The 17,247-nt window shown below is 39.7% G+C and overlaps 1 protein-coding gene across 7 annotated transcripts in view; it reads right to left on the bottom strand.

Annotated features, from left to right (window-relative positions):
* Positions 1-17,247, bottom strand: part of arap2 (ArfGAP with RhoGAP domain, ankyrin repeat and PH domain 2) — a 304,016-nt gene that overhangs the window by 74,214 nt on the left and 212,555 nt on the right. For all 7 annotated transcript variants that reach the window (XM_043693442.1, XM_043693425.1, XM_043693434.1 and 4 more), the window contains 3 exons: positions 14,562-14,628; positions 11,162-11,325; positions 7,643-7,855 (listed from right to left, as the gene is read on the bottom strand). In XM_043693442.1, coding sequence (XP_043549377.1) covers positions 7,643-7,855; positions 11,162-11,325; positions 14,562-14,628 — 444 coding nt within the window. The remainder of the gene's footprint in view (positions 1-7,642; positions 7,856-11,161; positions 11,326-14,561; positions 14,629-17,247) is intronic.

The raw sequence follows: 17,247 nt of genomic DNA, 5'->3' as shown, positions 1-17,247 counted from the left end.
AGGCAGCTCACCACTACCTTCTCAGCAACAGTTAGGGCTGGATAACTATCTGTCCTTGCCAGTGACACACTGCCGAATGAATAAATAAAACAAAAGGTGTGAAGGTAATGTTCTGTTGAAAAGTGCAGAATTGCAATTTCTCAGGCATCAGAGACTGATTAGAATTAATGAAATGCAGAGTGCAGTTATCTGAAACTGGGCAAACAGAAGTCAGTAAACATAATAACATAAAGAGCTGTCTGTGATATCTATGTTACATTAAAATCATTTTTGATGCTATTGCTCCTAGCACAAGACACAAAACAGGTAAATCAAGTAACAGCTCTAATGACATGCAAGTGTAATAAAAAGTGCAGTCTTCTGATGATGTCCATTAGTGGACTAATAAAATGAATTCTTTCATAGAGGAATGTAGTTTTGCCTGTATCTTCTCCCAGGGCTCAAATTCTGGCTACCTCTGTCTACTCTTGACTGTCACCTGATAGATGTCAATTAAAGGTTTGCTGATGTGAAGCAGATTTTCTAGTCCCAGACACCAGCTGAATTACTGGTTTGTAACAAATGATGAACCATGAAAACAATGCAAGCAAATTCGGGCAAAAATTCCCAGACTTGGCCTTGATGTGAGCATATGGCAGCACTTGCAACAGTTGTCACACTTTGCAGATTTTTGCTGGGCTAAGGCAGCTTTGAGAGTGTGATTGTGAGGGTCCAATATCACAATATTAAAAAAAAAAGTCAATGTTTCTCTCTGCGTCACTTTGTTACCATTTCAAGGTTTAGTCTGATATAAACTGGATGACCTGGTGATGTAATCCAAACTCTTGTATTTAAAGGGTGAATCTAAAATAATTTGAAACTTTTAATAGCTTGCTCAAAGTGAGGGAGAAATGTCTTGTTGAATTCTGGATGATCCTGATGTAACAATGACCCTTGTTAATGCCTATCTCAATGTTGGCTAGTCTTCCACACAATATGCCTGCAGTAGGATTATTCAAAAACTGCTTGTGCCCTATTCCCATGAAGTCACCTGGTAACCTGTGCCCTCATTGCAGAACTGGGAATCAACTTGATTGCACATTTTAAATTCATAGCATTGACAAATCAGATTTCCAACTTTCTTCATGACCTAGTACATCCTGAGCACTGCAACATTTCCAATCCTCCAACATACCTGTACTCTTCTACTTCTTTACGCTTAACTAATTGACCACTTGCTTTTAGCTGTCTAGACCTGAGCTTTCATAGATTTATCTAGTTGCTCCGATATCTTTTCCCTTTAATTTCTCCAATCTGTTTTCATCTTTAAGACGCTCACTAAAACTAATTCCCTTGATTACATTTTTGATCATCACTCCAAATGGTGCTTTATGAGGTTCAGTGTTCTACTTTGCTTGACAATGTTAGTAAAAGGAATACCACATCATGTAAAAGAAAAAAGTGTTCAATAAATACAAATTACTGTCGATGTGCTTATCATCCATTGTGTCAATGGACTCATAGATTTGTTCCTTTGTCTCCTGTAGGACAGCAAACTGTTGCTACTGCTCATATTGCACCCGACTGGAGGTCAGTAAAAGCACCATTCATCATGGCATGATTCAGAAGAACTTCAAAGTGTAAAGAGTAAACAAATAGCTGTGAACACAAATTTCCATGAACAGGTCGGACAGCAACACCGAACGTTTATTGCACTACTCCTTGAGTTTTAGTCAGCTCCATCAACAGCTTAGTTTCCAGAATTTTAAGAGACCCACCCCAGCACTGACAAGTTAAAAATTGTATTTTAATATCATTCCAATTGGGCAATTAGCACATTCTAATCGGTGACCTCTCTCTCCCAGGTATTTGCATATAACCAGCTTAATGCACTCAAGTTAAACAAGACAGTTAATGAGTTGGAGCGGCTTTCTCATTTAAAATAAAACAGAATTGCCAATGGTGGAAATCTGACACAAAAACTGAAATTGATGAAGAAACTCAGCTGGTCCGGCAGCATCTGTGGAGAGAAAGGAGAGTTAACTCCAGACTGGAGTTCAGTTCCGAAGGAAGGTTTGAAATGTTAACTCTGCTTTGTCTGAACAGATTCATTCAGACCTGCTGAGTTTCTGTTGTTTTCAGTTCTTGATAGCCTTGCATTTTTGCTACGTTTAACCATTTACAACTAAATGTCAAAAGACAACTGTTTAAAACATCCCCTATATCATGCATATATGCGTGTTAAGAAACAAAACTTGTGTAAAATGTTGTTCTCTGTCACATTTATGATCTGACATATTAAGAGCATCTTCATAACTCACTGAGTACACAACAGTAGAAGTATTCACCATAGTCCCAGGTGATCATAGTGCTGTTAAAGAGTCATAGTCATAGAGATATACAGCATGGAAACAGACCATTCGGTCCAACCCGTCCATGCCGATCAGATATTCCAACTGCTAGCCCCACCTGCCAGCACCCGGTCCATATACCTCCAAACCCTTCCTATTCAAAAGCCCATCCAGGTGCCTTTTAAATGTTGCAATTGTACCAGCCTCCACCACTTCCTCTGGCAGCTCATTCCATACACAGGCCACCTGCTGCATGAAACATTGCCCCTTAGGTCTCTTTTATATCTTTCCTCTCTCACCCGAAACCTATGCCCTCTAGTTCTGGACTCCCCCATCCCAGAGAAAGGACTTTATTTACCCTATCCATGCCCCTCATGATTTTATAAACCTCTATAAGGTCACCCCTCAGCCACAGACATTCCAGGGAAAACAGCCCCAGCTTATTCAACCTCTTCACATAGCCCAAATCCTCCAACCCGAGCAACATCTCTGAATCTTTTCAAGTTTCACAACATCCTTCCAATAGGAAGGAGAGCAGAATTACATGCAATATTCCAACAGTGGCCTATACAGCCGCAACTCCTATACTCAATACTCTGACCAATAAAGGAAAGCATACCAAAAGCCTTCTTCACTATCCTAACTACCTGCAATTCTACTTTCAAGGAGTTATGAACCTGCACTCCAAGGTGTCTTTGTTCTGCAATACTCCCTAACACCTTACCATTCAGTGTATAAATCTGGCTAAGATTTGCTTTCCCAAAATGCAGCACCTTGCATTTATCTAAATTAAACTCCAACTGCCACTTCTCAGCCCATTGGCCCATTTGATCAATTCCCGTTGTAATCTTCACTGTCCATTACACCTCCAACTTTGGAGCAAACTTACTAACTGTACCTCTTATGCTCATATCCAAATCATTTATATAAATGATGAAAAATGGTGGACCCAGCACCGATCCTTGTGGCACTCCACTGGTCACAGACCTCCAGTCTGAAAAATAACCCTCCACCACCACCCTGTCTTCTACCTTCGAGCCAGTTCTGTATCCAAATGGCTAGTTCTCCCTATATTCCATGAGATCTAACCTTGCTAACCATGGGGAACCTTGTCAAACGCCTTACTGAAGTCCATATAGATGATGTTCACCCTCTGCCTTCATCAATCCTCTTTGTTACTTCTTCAAAAAACTCAATCGAGTTTGTGAGACATGATCTCCCACGCACAAAGCCATGTTGACTGTCCCTAACCAGTCCTTGCCTTTCAAATACATGTACATCCTGTCCCTCAGGATTCCCTCCAACATCTTGCCCACCACTGATGTTAGGCTCACTGGTCTATAGTTCCCTGGCTTGTCCTTACTACCTTTCTTAAAAGTGGCACCACGTTAGCCAACCTCCAATCTTCCGGCACCTCACCTGTAACTATCAATGATACAAATACCCAGCAATCACTTCCCTAGCTTCTCAGAGTTGTAAAGTACATCTGAGCAGGTTCTGGGGACTTATCTACTTTTATGAGTTTCAAGACATCTAGTACTTCCTCCTCTGTAGTACTGACATCTTTCAAGATGTCACTATCTATTTCCCTACAGTCTACATCTTCCATGTCCTTTTCAACAGTAAGTACCAAAGCAAAATACTCATTTAGTATCTCCCCCCATTTTCTGTGGCTCCACACAAAGGCCACCTTGCTGATCCTTGAGGGACCCTGTTCTCTCCCTAGTTACCCTTTTGTCCTTAATGTATTTGTAAAAACCCTTTGGATTTGCCTTAACTCAATTTGCCAAAGCTATCTCATGTCCCTGTTTTTTACCCTCTTAAGTATACTCCTAATGCCTTTATATTCTTCTAAGGATTCACTCGATCTATCCTGTCTGCACCTAGCATATGCTTCCTTCTTTTTCTTAACCAAACCCTCAATTTGTTCAGTCATCCAGCATTCCCTACACCTACCAGCCTTTCCTTTCACCCTAACAGGAATATACTTTCTCTGGACTCTCGTTATCTCATTTCTGAAGGCTTCCCATTTTCCAGTCATCCCTTTACCTGCAAGCATCTGCCCCCAATCAGCTTTTGAAAGTTCTTGCCGAATACTGTCAAAACTAACCTTCCTCAAATTTAGAACTTCAACTTTTAGATCTGGTCTATCCTTTACCATCACTATTTTAAAACTAATAGAATTACGGTCACTGGCGCCAAAGTGCTCCCCCATTGAGACCTCAGTCACCTGCCCTGCACCTTTTCTAGTAGGTACATCCACATACTGAATCAGAAAATTTTCTTGTACACACTTGACAAATTCCTCTCCATTGAAACCTTTAACACTCTGGCAGTCCCAGTCTATGTTTGGAAAGTTTAAATCCCCGACCATAACCACCCTATTATTCTTTCTGATAACTGAGATCTCCTTACAAGTTTTTTTCTTAATTTCCCACTGACTATTAGAGAGTCTATAATACAATCCCAATAAGATGATCATCCGTTTCTTATTTCTCAGTTCAACCCAAATAATGTCCCTAGATATATTTCTGGGAATATCCTCCCTAAGTACAGCTGTAATGCTATCCCTTATCAAAAATGCCACACCCCCTCCTCTCTTGCCTCCCTTTCTGTCCTTCCTGTAGCATTTGTATCCAGAAACATTAAGCTGCCAGTCCTGCCCATCCCTGAGCCATGTTTCTGTAATTGCTATGATATCCCAGTCCCATGTTCCTAACTATGCCCTGAGCTCATCTGCCTGTCCTGTTAGGCCTCTCGCATTGAAATAAATGCAGTCTAATTTATCAGTTCTATCTTGTTCGCTGCTTTGTTCCTGCCTGCCCTGACTGTTTGACTCGCTTCTTTTCTCAACTGTACCAATCTCAGATTGGTCTTTTTCCTCACTATCTCCTTGGGTCCCTCCCCCCACTTTCCTAATTTAAATCCTCCTGAGCAGCTCTAGCAAATCTCCCTGCCAGAATATTAGTTCCCTTCTAACCCAGGTGCAATCTGTCCTTCTACACCAGAAGAGATTGCAATAATCCAAAAATGTGAATCCTTCTCCTATACACCAGCTCCTCAGCCATGCATTCATTTGCTCTATCCTCCTGTTCCTACCCTCACTAGCTCGCAGCACCAGGAGTAATCCAGATATTACTATTCTCAAGGATCTCCTTTTTAAATTCCTGCCTAACTCTTTATATTCTCCCTTCAGAATCTCATCCTTTTCCCTTCCTATGTCGTTGGTTCCAATGTGGACAATGACCTCCTGCTGGGCCCTCTCCCTCTTGAGAGCATTCTGTACTCTCTCTGACATCCTTGATCCTGGCACCAGGGAAGCAACACACCGTTTTGATTTTTCACTGCTGGCCACAGAAACTTCTGTCTGTGCTTCGGACTAGAGAGTCCCCTAACACAATTGATCCCTTGGAACCTGATGTACCTCTCATTGCATTAGAGACACTCTCGGTACCATAATTTTGACTGTTCGTGCTACATTCCCCTGAGAATTCATCATCCAGTATATTTTCCAAAAAAGCATACTCGTTTGAAATGGGGATAGCCTCAGAAGACTCCTGCACTAACTGCCCACCTCTCTTACCTTTTCTGGAGTTAACCCAACTATGTGACTGAATCTGCAACTTTTCTTACGTCCTATAACTTCCATCCATCACATCCCCATGCTCTTGTAAATTCCTCATTGCCTCTAACTGATTCTACAAGCGATCCATTTACTTTGATACGATTCGCAACCAATGGCATTTATTGCAGATATAATCCTCAGTAACCCATAAACCCTCTCGAAACTCCCACATCCAACAAGGAGAGCATATCATTCTACTCAAGGCCATGTTTGCTTCTTTCAACTTACAGACCCAGAAAATAGCACTGTCTTATTTCTCTACAAAACACTGCTCCAGGCTAACTTAATACTTATGACTTATATTTTTAAATTTAATCAAGAGATATATCTCAATAAAACATATAATCAAGAAAGAACTCAGTCTACTCACTATTGCAGACTTACTGTAAGACCACACTTAAAACTATTCACTTATCTGTCTCTGTACTGTGACCTCTCCCAAACAGATTCTTCCAAGAACAGTTGTGAATTTCACTGTTTGTTAGTGTTCCCAGATGCACTCCGATGTCCAACAATATATGAATTCAAACAGCAAAGGCGGTCACTGCACAGGTTCACTGCTGTGTCAGGGAACAGTGTGAATTTTTTTCTCTCTCTCTCTCCTGCACTGCCTGACCACGTGCTGCCTTTATCTGTTCCTCTTCCGTTTAAAAGTGCTGTTGTTTTAATTTTTTTTTGTCCGACGTTCTAAACAATGCAACTGCATATAAAACAGTAGCTGCTGCTCCTGGAATTTGAGGAAATTACCTCTAACACCTAAAGTACCTCAAAGACGGAGCAGCCTTTTACAACCAGAATTTTTTCCCATCCTCCATCTTGGATTACCCAGAATCCATCCATTCTCGCATTAGAGAGAGAGACTGTTGGTGGTTTAACTTGGGCGTCACAAAGCCTCAGGAAAGGGGAAAGATCAAAAAAGCATTTGATGGACATTCATGGACCTCAGCCAGTGTGGCACCTGAACCCAAACTGTTGATGTTCCTCTGTATCACAAGGCAGCTGTCCTGCCAACTGAGCTAACTGGCTCCCACACAAGCATATAACACCAACTCAACAATATCTGACAAGAAAGCTACTCGTGAGCAATCAAAGAAATTGTTCCCAGAAGAGCCTATAGATAAAGTATGAATCTGATTTTTCGATCCTGCTGTAGAAATTAGTATCTTAAACAAATATAGACACATATGTCCGATAATAAATTAAACCTTAGAATCGAGGGTTATGTCTTTTTTTAATCTCATGCTATTTCCTTCCAGCCAACTACATTCAAACCAATTAGCACTATCTTCTCATGTATGCATAAATTGATGTTCCTTTTCAAAGACAAGTTTCTTGTATCCCATCCTGATGAGTGTAAGTCAAAAGGTTTTGGCTTTGTGACTCTTCTCAGCATTGTCTACGTTTTAAGGAAGGAAGAATTTTCCTAAAGCATATCATGATTAGTTGTACTGGATGCAGTTGATGGCAAGAAATGTTTTATAGCGTTCATACAAGCATTTAACATATCATGCAACTGGTGAAATTTGTGGCAGTTCACTAATAATATAAGTAGAGATTTAGTCCATCACCAGTTTTGTTTGTCGAATGTATCTCTATATCCTATTAAGATCATCTTTATGGAATAAGGCATCATTCATTTTTTTCACATTGCAAAAAAGAGGTAAAGTAAATAAATGTTTTGTATTACCTAATGCAGATAACCAATATGGATACAATTCTTTGGTGAGTAGAGCATCATCTATTTCGAACAGAAATCTCTTCATCGCGTCTGTGACATCACCCAGCTGATGTTCCCCAATTCTGAGCTTCACATTTCTGGCATCTTTTCGAAACTGATCCAGAAGCAGGTTAACTCGTGACGGTGTGCCACCTTTTTGGTAAATCGCTTCACTGCCAAGACCTAAAAATGAATGAGTTGGATTTCACCAAACACAAAATAGAATGCTGTTGTATTTAGCAAAGTAAAATTAAAGATTCAGTGCAACAGACATTTAGAAATGTCTGTGTTAAATAAAGGTTCATAGCATGACTGCATTGATACGTTCAAGTGATAAAGGCACTGTCCTAAGGGCTTGTGCCAACGCTGCGAGGCAGCAGTGCTAACCACTGTGCCACCGTGCAGAAATGTCTGTGTTAAATAAAGGTTCATAGCATGACTGCATTGATACGTTCAAGTGATAAAGGCACTGTCCTAAGGGCTTGTGCCAAAATACTGAGCACCAAAGTCAGACAGTATCAACACATAAAATTAGTTATCACTTCTGAAGTTTAAAAGGAAAGTACTTTCTCACTTACATTTTGGCCAGAAGAAACATATAAACTATTGATCTTTGGCAGTTTCATCAAGACAATTCATTGCGGACTTATCATTAAGATTCCTTTTGTTCTTTCCTAATGGCCCCTTTTATTTGCCTTCGTACTGCATAAACCTGTTCGATGTCTAATGTTTTCCAGACTTCTTAAAGGCTGCCAGACGGAAATGTTACTCTGACCTGGATTTTCACTTCCCATAATGGGAAAACTGCAGGGTCCATGACTTAACCTTTGAAATAACTGCTGTTTTGATTTCCAGGTTGAGGTGGAAGATTCTGAATTAGAATTCAAGGCAGGTAGCCCAAGAAGAACTGTGAAGGTGGCTGGGTGCAGAGGGAGTGTGACTGAAAGGCTAACCTTAAGAGACCTGGCCCTGTCTCCAACATTTCAAAGTAAAAAATGAAAGATAAAAGTCCACTCCACTCTGCATCTCCCCACATAATCCCCATGTCTCATCCATTTCAAATAATATCATGTCATTTCCTCAGTCCACCCACATTCCCATTCATAATTTCTATGCCAGGCTATGCCAATCCTCCCACACTCCATGCTTCTTTCTTGCTCATATACCAAGCTATGCCTCTATCGTAACTTAGTGCCAAGTCATGCTTGCACAGACACCATCCCTTCCCTTACAACTACCACATAGTGTTCCCCAAGACAGATCTCCCAGGATCCGTGAAGAGGTGGGATTAAGAAAATATTTCCAGAAGTTTCTAAGCATGTATTGGCTGACTACACTATATTGAAAAGAAAACCTTATTCATAAAAAGGGCCACTTACTACATTTATATTCCTTAAACAAATCAAAAGTGAAATATTTGCTGTTATAAAGTGAAATGCAATAAGCTTTAGAATTCATAATTCCATATCAAAGAAAAACCACTTGTAGCTAAAACTAACTGTGAAATGGAAGGGTCACCATTGTGATAACGGAGGATTATGTGATCACTCATTCAACGTATAGCAACGGAAGTCCTCAGACTTATGTAAACAAAAATAAAAGAAAAAGCATGAAAAAGAAAGCAATACCTTCTATTAAAAAAATCCAAAATTCTTTCAACAATTAAAAATATTGAATATTATTGAAAATGGCACAATTTGTTGAAGATTTTCATCTTGCACTCATCAAGACATTTCACAAGAATACCACTTCAAGGGGAAAGCCAAGATTTATTCTATGAGAGAAGAGTGCTGTTGGTGGGCAAATGCACTTTGATTGATTGCTGCATTGCCAGAGATAGTGCTCTAGGGACTGGTGGATTGTATCAAATAGCCTATCCTTTGGTTGTTTGCAATAATCATGGCACAGACCATATCAACCAGCACACATTCATAAATCGCATGGCACAGTGTCCAGCATTAGGTGGGAGTCTGCAGTTAGACAACCTTCACTGGATAATCCTGAGTGGACAAAGAATTATGCTGAAAACCTACTAATGATTATCATAGGACTGTCAGTATTAAAATGAACATTTTAAACATGAACAGAACAGAAGGGAGGGAATTGAACATCAAAGAGAAACAAATTAAAATGGAATGTTCAATAAAATGCTTCAATGGAAAATAGAAGAGGGTTAAATGGCAGGTGTAACATTAATGTGAGACAGTGGGAGACAACTTTGAGCGATCAAGAAGCAAAAAACAGGAAGTGGTGGAGGTTGGTACAATTACAACATTTAAAAGGCATCAGGATGGTACATGAATAGGAAGGGTTTAGAGGGATATGGGCCAGGTGCTGACAAATGGGACCAGATTAGATTAGGATATCTGGTCTGTGTGGATGAGTTGGACTGAAGGGTCTGTTTCCGTGCTGTACATCTCAATAACTATGATTCTATTTATGAGACACAGGGAATGGACAAAGTGGAAAAAAAATGGTTCAGGAAATAAAATACAAAATTGGTTTTAAGCAGCTCTGAAGCTTGTTCGGGCAGAATGGGATGTCCATGCACAGTGTGGGAATACCTCACAAACACAATGGCCTGATAGGATACCTTCGTGCCACAAAGCAACTTGTCTAGCCCAGTCTTCCACTTTTCCATGTGAGCGACATCTCTCACTTGGATGACTAAAGAAGTTCACAAAATCAAAATGATCCAATTATCCACATGAAGGAAACTAGGATTTCTAGAATTTTGATTTATTATCTCAAGGCAACATGGTTTGAATCATAGAATCCCTACTGTGTGGAAGAAGGCTATTCAGAACACCGACCCTCCAAACAGCATCCCACCCAGACCCATCCACCTCCCCATCCCCTTAACCTATCCCTGTAAACCTGCATTTCCCATCTCCAATCCATCTAAATGGCACATCTTTGGACTGTGGGAGGAAATTGATGCAGACACAGGGAGAATGTACAAACTTCCCACAGATAGTCACCCGAGGGGGGCAATCAAATCCGGGTCTCTGGTGCTGTGAGGCAGCTGGGGTAACTCAGCCACGAGGTGAGGCAAGCTGGAACTATAGCAGATAGAAATTAACACAAAATACACACACACACACAAACAATATAGTCCATTGAGTCTACTCTAGAGCAATATTGACAATTCAAAATTTTATATCACTCATCTCTCCTCTTTCTAGACTGTTGAATTTACAGCTATTTGCAGGAAATATGATGAATAATTTTGAAAATTGAAAAGAAAAACATTCAGGCATTTGAGGGCCAAATTAAACTATCTGGATGAGATGGTTCGATGTCCAAAATGAACCTTACAATCTGCACTTATAGCCATCAGAATAGAAACAGCTTATATTAAAATCTGTTGCCACATTTGTTAAACAAAATATTTCAAAACTACAAAACATATGGATAGAATTGCTTGTGGCATTAAAGAAGCAGATCTGTGTGACTTGTGGTGACACAGTGTAGAATGAGCTTGCTTACCATACTGTGTAACAAACGCTATGCAGCTGTCCACAATGATGGGAATGTCATTTCTGCTGAGCTGCTGGTCTCGGAGAGCATTACCATCTGTACCTGCTGCTTTCCTGATGGCTGTGTGCCAAGCTGTGAAATCCAGCTTTGTGTGACCATGGATGTACAATGTTCTGCAAGGTTAGAAAAAACTTTTAGTCCTTGACAAAGTGGTCCACTTGTTTCAGTTTGGTTTGGTTCTACTTTGGGAGGATAATAACAACAGCAAACTAACCAGCCAAACCTGCAGGTGAAACGGTAGCTCTACAATTCAGCCAGTTTCTCCATTTGTAAAATAAAACAAATTAGATACTAACAGGTTGAGCTTTCATTCCTGAAGAATTCACCGAGAGTTAATTCCATGCAGTGTTGAAAACACAAATAACATTTTTTGTCATGCATGCCATCATATATCAACCAGATTGAACATCCTGGCTGACATTTGCCATAACAGCTGTGGTTGGAAAACAACTAGCTTCTACAGACACAGGCATCCGTCCAAATGAATGATGTATTTCCACACCTTACAAAATAATAGCAATAATGGAATAGGAGCAGACAGAGTGCAATTATCTCAATTTGAAGTTTTAGGTGCTTCAAATTATTTATAAACCAAGGAAATTATTTTATTTAAAGTCATACCTCAATCTTGCAAAAAAAAATGTAAAGTTCATCTTAATTTGTGTCCAGTTCATCAGGTGGAACCTCTCCTAAGCGACTTTTGTGCAATAAATCACAGCCAGGTTCCAGAATGTCTTTCCTGTCTGCAAACATGGGGCCAGTATTGAAATAAGTTGTAAAATTGCTGGCCCCAGAAAACCAGTTCCATTAAAGGTTTATTGTTCCACTATCTCATTTGGTCATCTTTGTGAATTCTTTCCTGTCCTCATTCCTACATACTGCACCACACTTCATCCCATACTCCCCTCGTGGATAACAATTTGACTCAGATCTGATTCAGTTTTGATGCCACTGCCTTTTCTAAAAGATTCTAGTGGTCACTATTCTGTGATGATATGTTGACATTTAGAAGACAAGTTTCTGCAAGATTGTATATTTAAAAAAAACTGAATTTGCCTGAAACTGGCCAAGCCGTTGTAATAGATGATAGAGAAATGTCCAGTGTAACTAATACTCAGTGAAACTTTCAACCAGTTTAAAAAAAATGCATGGATGGTGGCTCTATCCACAAAACCAATGCCCATCCCACATTATGGCTTTCTGTTAACTACACATTGGTTTTCCCTCAAGGTGACTAAACAATCAAATGTTTTCGTTTTGGGTGCAAAGACATGAAGAACCATATTTTTAAAGCTTTCTTTTGTTTAGTTACGAGAGTGGCAATGGTAACAGGTCTATTACTGCTAGACTATCAATCCAGAAACTCAGGTAATGTTATGGGGACTTGGGTTCAATCCTGCCATAACTGGTAGTGGAATCTGAATTCAATAAAGAATCTGGAATCAAGGGTCTAAAGATGACCAGGAAGCCAATGTTGATTGTCAGGAAAAACCCATGTGGTTCACGAATCTCCTTTAGGAAGGAAATCTGTCACTCTTCCTGGTGAGAGAGTGATTAGCACTGCTGCCTCACAGTGCCACGGACCTGGGTTTGATTCCAACCTTAGGTGACCGTATGTGTGAAATATGCATGTTCTCCCCGTGTGTGTGTGGGTTTTGGCTGGACGCTCCAAATTCCTCCCACAATCCAAAAATGTGCACGTAAGGTGGATTGGCAATGCTAAAAATGTAGCGTGGTGTCCAGGGATGTTCAGGCTAGGTGGATTAGCCATGGGAAATATGGGGCTAGAGTGTGGAGGTATGTCGCTCTTCAGAAGGTTGGTGCAGACCCGAGGCTGAATGGTTTCTACCTGCGCTGTCAGGATTTTATTACTGGATCTGGTCTACATGCGACTCCAGACCCACAAAAACCCTCTGGGCAACTGGGAATGGGCAATAAATGCTGGCTTAGCCAGAGATCCCTACATCCTGTGAGTGAATTAAAGAAAAAGAAAGCTTGTTCTCAAAACTATCATCAGTTATTTAAAATTTGGCTATTCAGAGATTGTGGACTAGACATCAGTTGTTTAAAATGATTATGCTTAGGATAAACCTATTTGTAGTTGAATTTATAAAGTTGCACTAAGTACCACTCAAGGTTTCAAAAGCCAATTTGAATATCCTATTTGATTTTATGTTCAGATATAAAAAAAAGAGTTGAAGTAGCAACTTGAGAAAAGGGGGAAGGCAGCAAGGTACCACAAACAACATATAACATGACCAGAGAAGCTATTTTTGTGACATTGACTGAGAGATAAATACTGGCCAGGATGCCAGGAAGGCATCTTCTTGTTTTATTTTCAGTTTTTACCTTTTGCTGAAGTTGCTGCCAAACTCCTTTCTACATATATGAACACAGAGTCAGACAGCATTTTCATATGCACTGGAATTCCCTCCCTAATGGCATTGTGGGTCAACCCACAGCAGGTGGATTGCAGCAGTTCATGGAGGCAGCTCACCACCACCTTCTCTAGGGATGGACAATAAATATTGGCCATCCAGTGACTCTCACACCCCACAAATGAATACATTTTTTAAAATGCACACTTTTTTCAACCTTGAATCATAACCCGGTGCAACTGCATTAATACAGCTGTAAGTGGATTTATCACAAGAATGAACAGTTTTATTTAGTCTCTAATCTATTACTTGTGAATAACCAGATTATTAAAACACTGCAAATAGCTTTAATAGCTGGTCTTATATATATTTTTTTTTGATTGGATTTTTTAAAAGCCTGAAAAACATTGTGCATTTTGGTGCAACTTGCTCCTCTTGGATTACACCTGAAACTGAAACCCTGTTCCCAATTGCAAATATGTCATAGAATAATTAACAACTGATTAATGAAGAAAAATAGTCAGCATAAATTAACAATGTATCTAGGTACATCAAGGCAGTAATCTAAATGAAGGGATTTGACAGTCTTAATGTGTTACTCCCAGAATACAGGAGCTCAAGGATTAATATCAGCCACAGAACACTAAAATATGAATAGGTATTAACTGAATACCAAAGCAATTATAAAGTGTTGGTTGTAAATGGATTTCATAAATTTATTTTTAAAACATGATCATTTGCAATTTCCTAAAATAATGGGCTTTTTTTTAAAACACTAAAACATTTGAAAATAATACAACTGATTATCCAGAGGCCCTTAATTCTGTCCCAGCCTTGTCATTTTACATTAAAATTGATAATAAAAATGTCCTACAGCAACACAGCATATTTATAAATTTTTGGATATTTCATGCATGCAAAAGATCTCACAGATGTACCTGGAATAAAGATAATTTAAACTAATTCTCTACCTTCCTTTTTCTACCAGCAATAAGACATCTCTCTTCTCACTGGGTTTCTCAATCTCTGTGCTGACAGCTGTGAGCAGAATGAGAGGAACAATTGAAAATTAGACATATTTATTGAAAACCTTGAATAAAACCAGTAAGTAAACACCCCTCTTTGTGCAGCAAGTCAATTCAAACAGGAGTAGGTCAGTTCGCTCCTCAGGCCTCTTCTTCTATTCAGTGGGATCACGGCTGATCTGGGACCAAACACCATTCATCCATTTTTGCTCCATATCCCTTGATACCCTTATCAACCAAAATCAATCAATTTGAGGGATTCCCCAGTGAAGATTCCAGGTCAAATTTACAGTTACCTTTATTAGTTGCAACCATAGGGATGCTAGCATTGCTGAATAAACAAAATCAAAGGAAGAAATACCTTTTACTTACAACTTCAGAACATTTGAAAGTGCTTTATATTGTCACACAAGAAGTGTGGCAGCTAAACTGTGCACAACAGCTCCCAGAGACTTCAATGCATCATATGATCAGATATTTGGTTTTTGTGATGTTGATGGGCAGATAAAAACTGGTTAACACATCCCTGCTCCTCTCTGCATTATGACCTTCTAATCTCTTCTGTTCACTTGAGGATACAGATGAGCCTCTGTTTAGTGCTTGGGCCCACAGTCTAAGAATAAGGGGTAAGCCATTCAGGACTGAGATGAGGAAGAATTCCTTCACTCAGAGTTGTGAACCTCTGGAATTCTCTACCAACTGAAGCTGCTGGGGCCAGTTCGTTAGATATATTCAAGAGGGAGCTGAACGTGACCTTTGCAGTTCGAGAGATCGAGAGATATGAAGTGAAAGTGGATGTGGGATACTGAGATTGCATGATCAGTCATGATGGAATTGAATGGTGGTGCAGGCTCGAAGGGCCGGATGATCTACTCCTGCATCTATTTTCTATGTTTCTATGTCTCTAAAAGACAGCACTGCAGCATTCCAGCAGTATGGATTATTTTCAAACAACCCATTTGGACTTGTTATGACACACTCCCAAGGATGGTGAGACTTGAACCCAGACCTCCTAACCCAGAGGGAAGGACATTACTGTTGCACCGCAACAGTCCTTTTATGAGGCAACCTTTTATGACCATCATCTCCTGAGGTGAGACTCAAACCCAGATCTACTAGTGGTTTAAATACTTTTGGTCATAGTTCTGAAGTGAGGCTGGTAAAGTGATACCTATGTTACCCACCGAGTCAAGGATGACAGTTGATGGTGTCCATTCCAAATCATTAAATGTTAACCTCGGCTAGAAATGCATGTAGGCACACACCCTACAAATGCAACTCTTCTCAGCCTCAGCCATAATAACACTCTGGTAGTCAGACTGATTGTTGACATTCATTGTATTAGCCCATCCAGAAAGAAGAGTCACTACATAGAAATAGTGAAGTCCTTAAGGAACTGTACTCTGCTAAGTCAATGCTTATCAACAGCACAAGCATTTAAGAAATCTAAGATTAATGGCAGATAAGCATTCAGTGAAGAAGAGTACACCCTACCTCTATAGCATAACAACCAACTTAAATGACAAAATTAGGATATCTATTCCAAGTGTTGATTACTATTTGTGAGAAAGAAATCATTCTTGGATCATGTAACTAACAAAATAATTACTGCAATTATCACCTCTATAATTGATTCTTCATCAAACAGTGGAGCAGATAAAAGACAACACTTTGAGCACAAAACAGCGATGCTGTAAGTATAAGTGCATTTGGACTTTCTGCATTAAAGGTTGGTCCCAGGCTGATTGGGGCAGCAAGAGGAAGGTATGTCCTTAACATTGTAGAGAATGGATCCTGGTAAATACAAACCAAGTTATAACTGGACCAGAATGACTTAACATTGTGCATTATCCAGATATCAAGAGAAAGAATATAGGGTTAGGAGCAGGAATAGGCCAGTAGGCCCTCTCAGTCTGCTCCATCTTTCAGTTTATCCATGGCTGATCTGTTTGTGGTCTTAGCTCCACTTTCCTATCTATATTCCGTGATTCTTTAAACTCTGTTGCCAATAAAAAAAAATCTAACTCAGCCTTGAATAAATTTATAGGCCCAGCCTCCATTACCTTCTGACAAAAAGAATTCCATATCCTGATGACCCTTTGAGAGAAATCAATTCTCATCTCTACCTTAAAAAGAACTATTTTTCTGAAATGACATCCTCTATCCAACTATCAAGTTCCCACAGAATCCTGTATGTTCATATGATCACCTCTCATTCTTCTAAACTCCAATGGATATAAAGCCAACCTGTTCATCCTTCCCTTATAAGATTAGCCTTTCATCCAAGGAATGAGTTGAGGGAAACTCCTGTAGGTGAACTTAGAGTTTGTGTTGTCCCTGAAGCAATGGATAAAAGATAGATACATTCACTCATTCAAACTTAACCCATCAATGTCAAATTTGTCTTTGTGATAGCACCTTCTCCAGAACTGTAAGGCCAAAGGCCACTCCATGCCTTGTAGCAGATAATCAAGACTGACTCTTGGTTGTTACAGTTATTATTTCACTTACATTGCCAAAACAGAGTGACTTGTTGTTATCTTATTGGTTGAGAGATCATGTGTGAAAATTGTCAATGTTTACTTACCGAATAATAAGGATTAAATTTCAAAATTCATTTATGAGCTGTTTT

Source organism: Chiloscyllium plagiosum, chromosome 1 (genome assembly GCF_004010195.1).
Source record: "Chiloscyllium plagiosum isolate BGI_BamShark_2017 chromosome 1, ASM401019v2, whole genome shotgun sequence".
Lineage (NCBI taxonomy): Eukaryota > Metazoa > Chordata > Chondrichthyes > Orectolobiformes > Hemiscylliidae > Chiloscyllium > Chiloscyllium plagiosum.
Note: the sequence above shows the minus strand (reverse complement) of the source record. Positions and strands in the feature narration are given on the sequence as shown.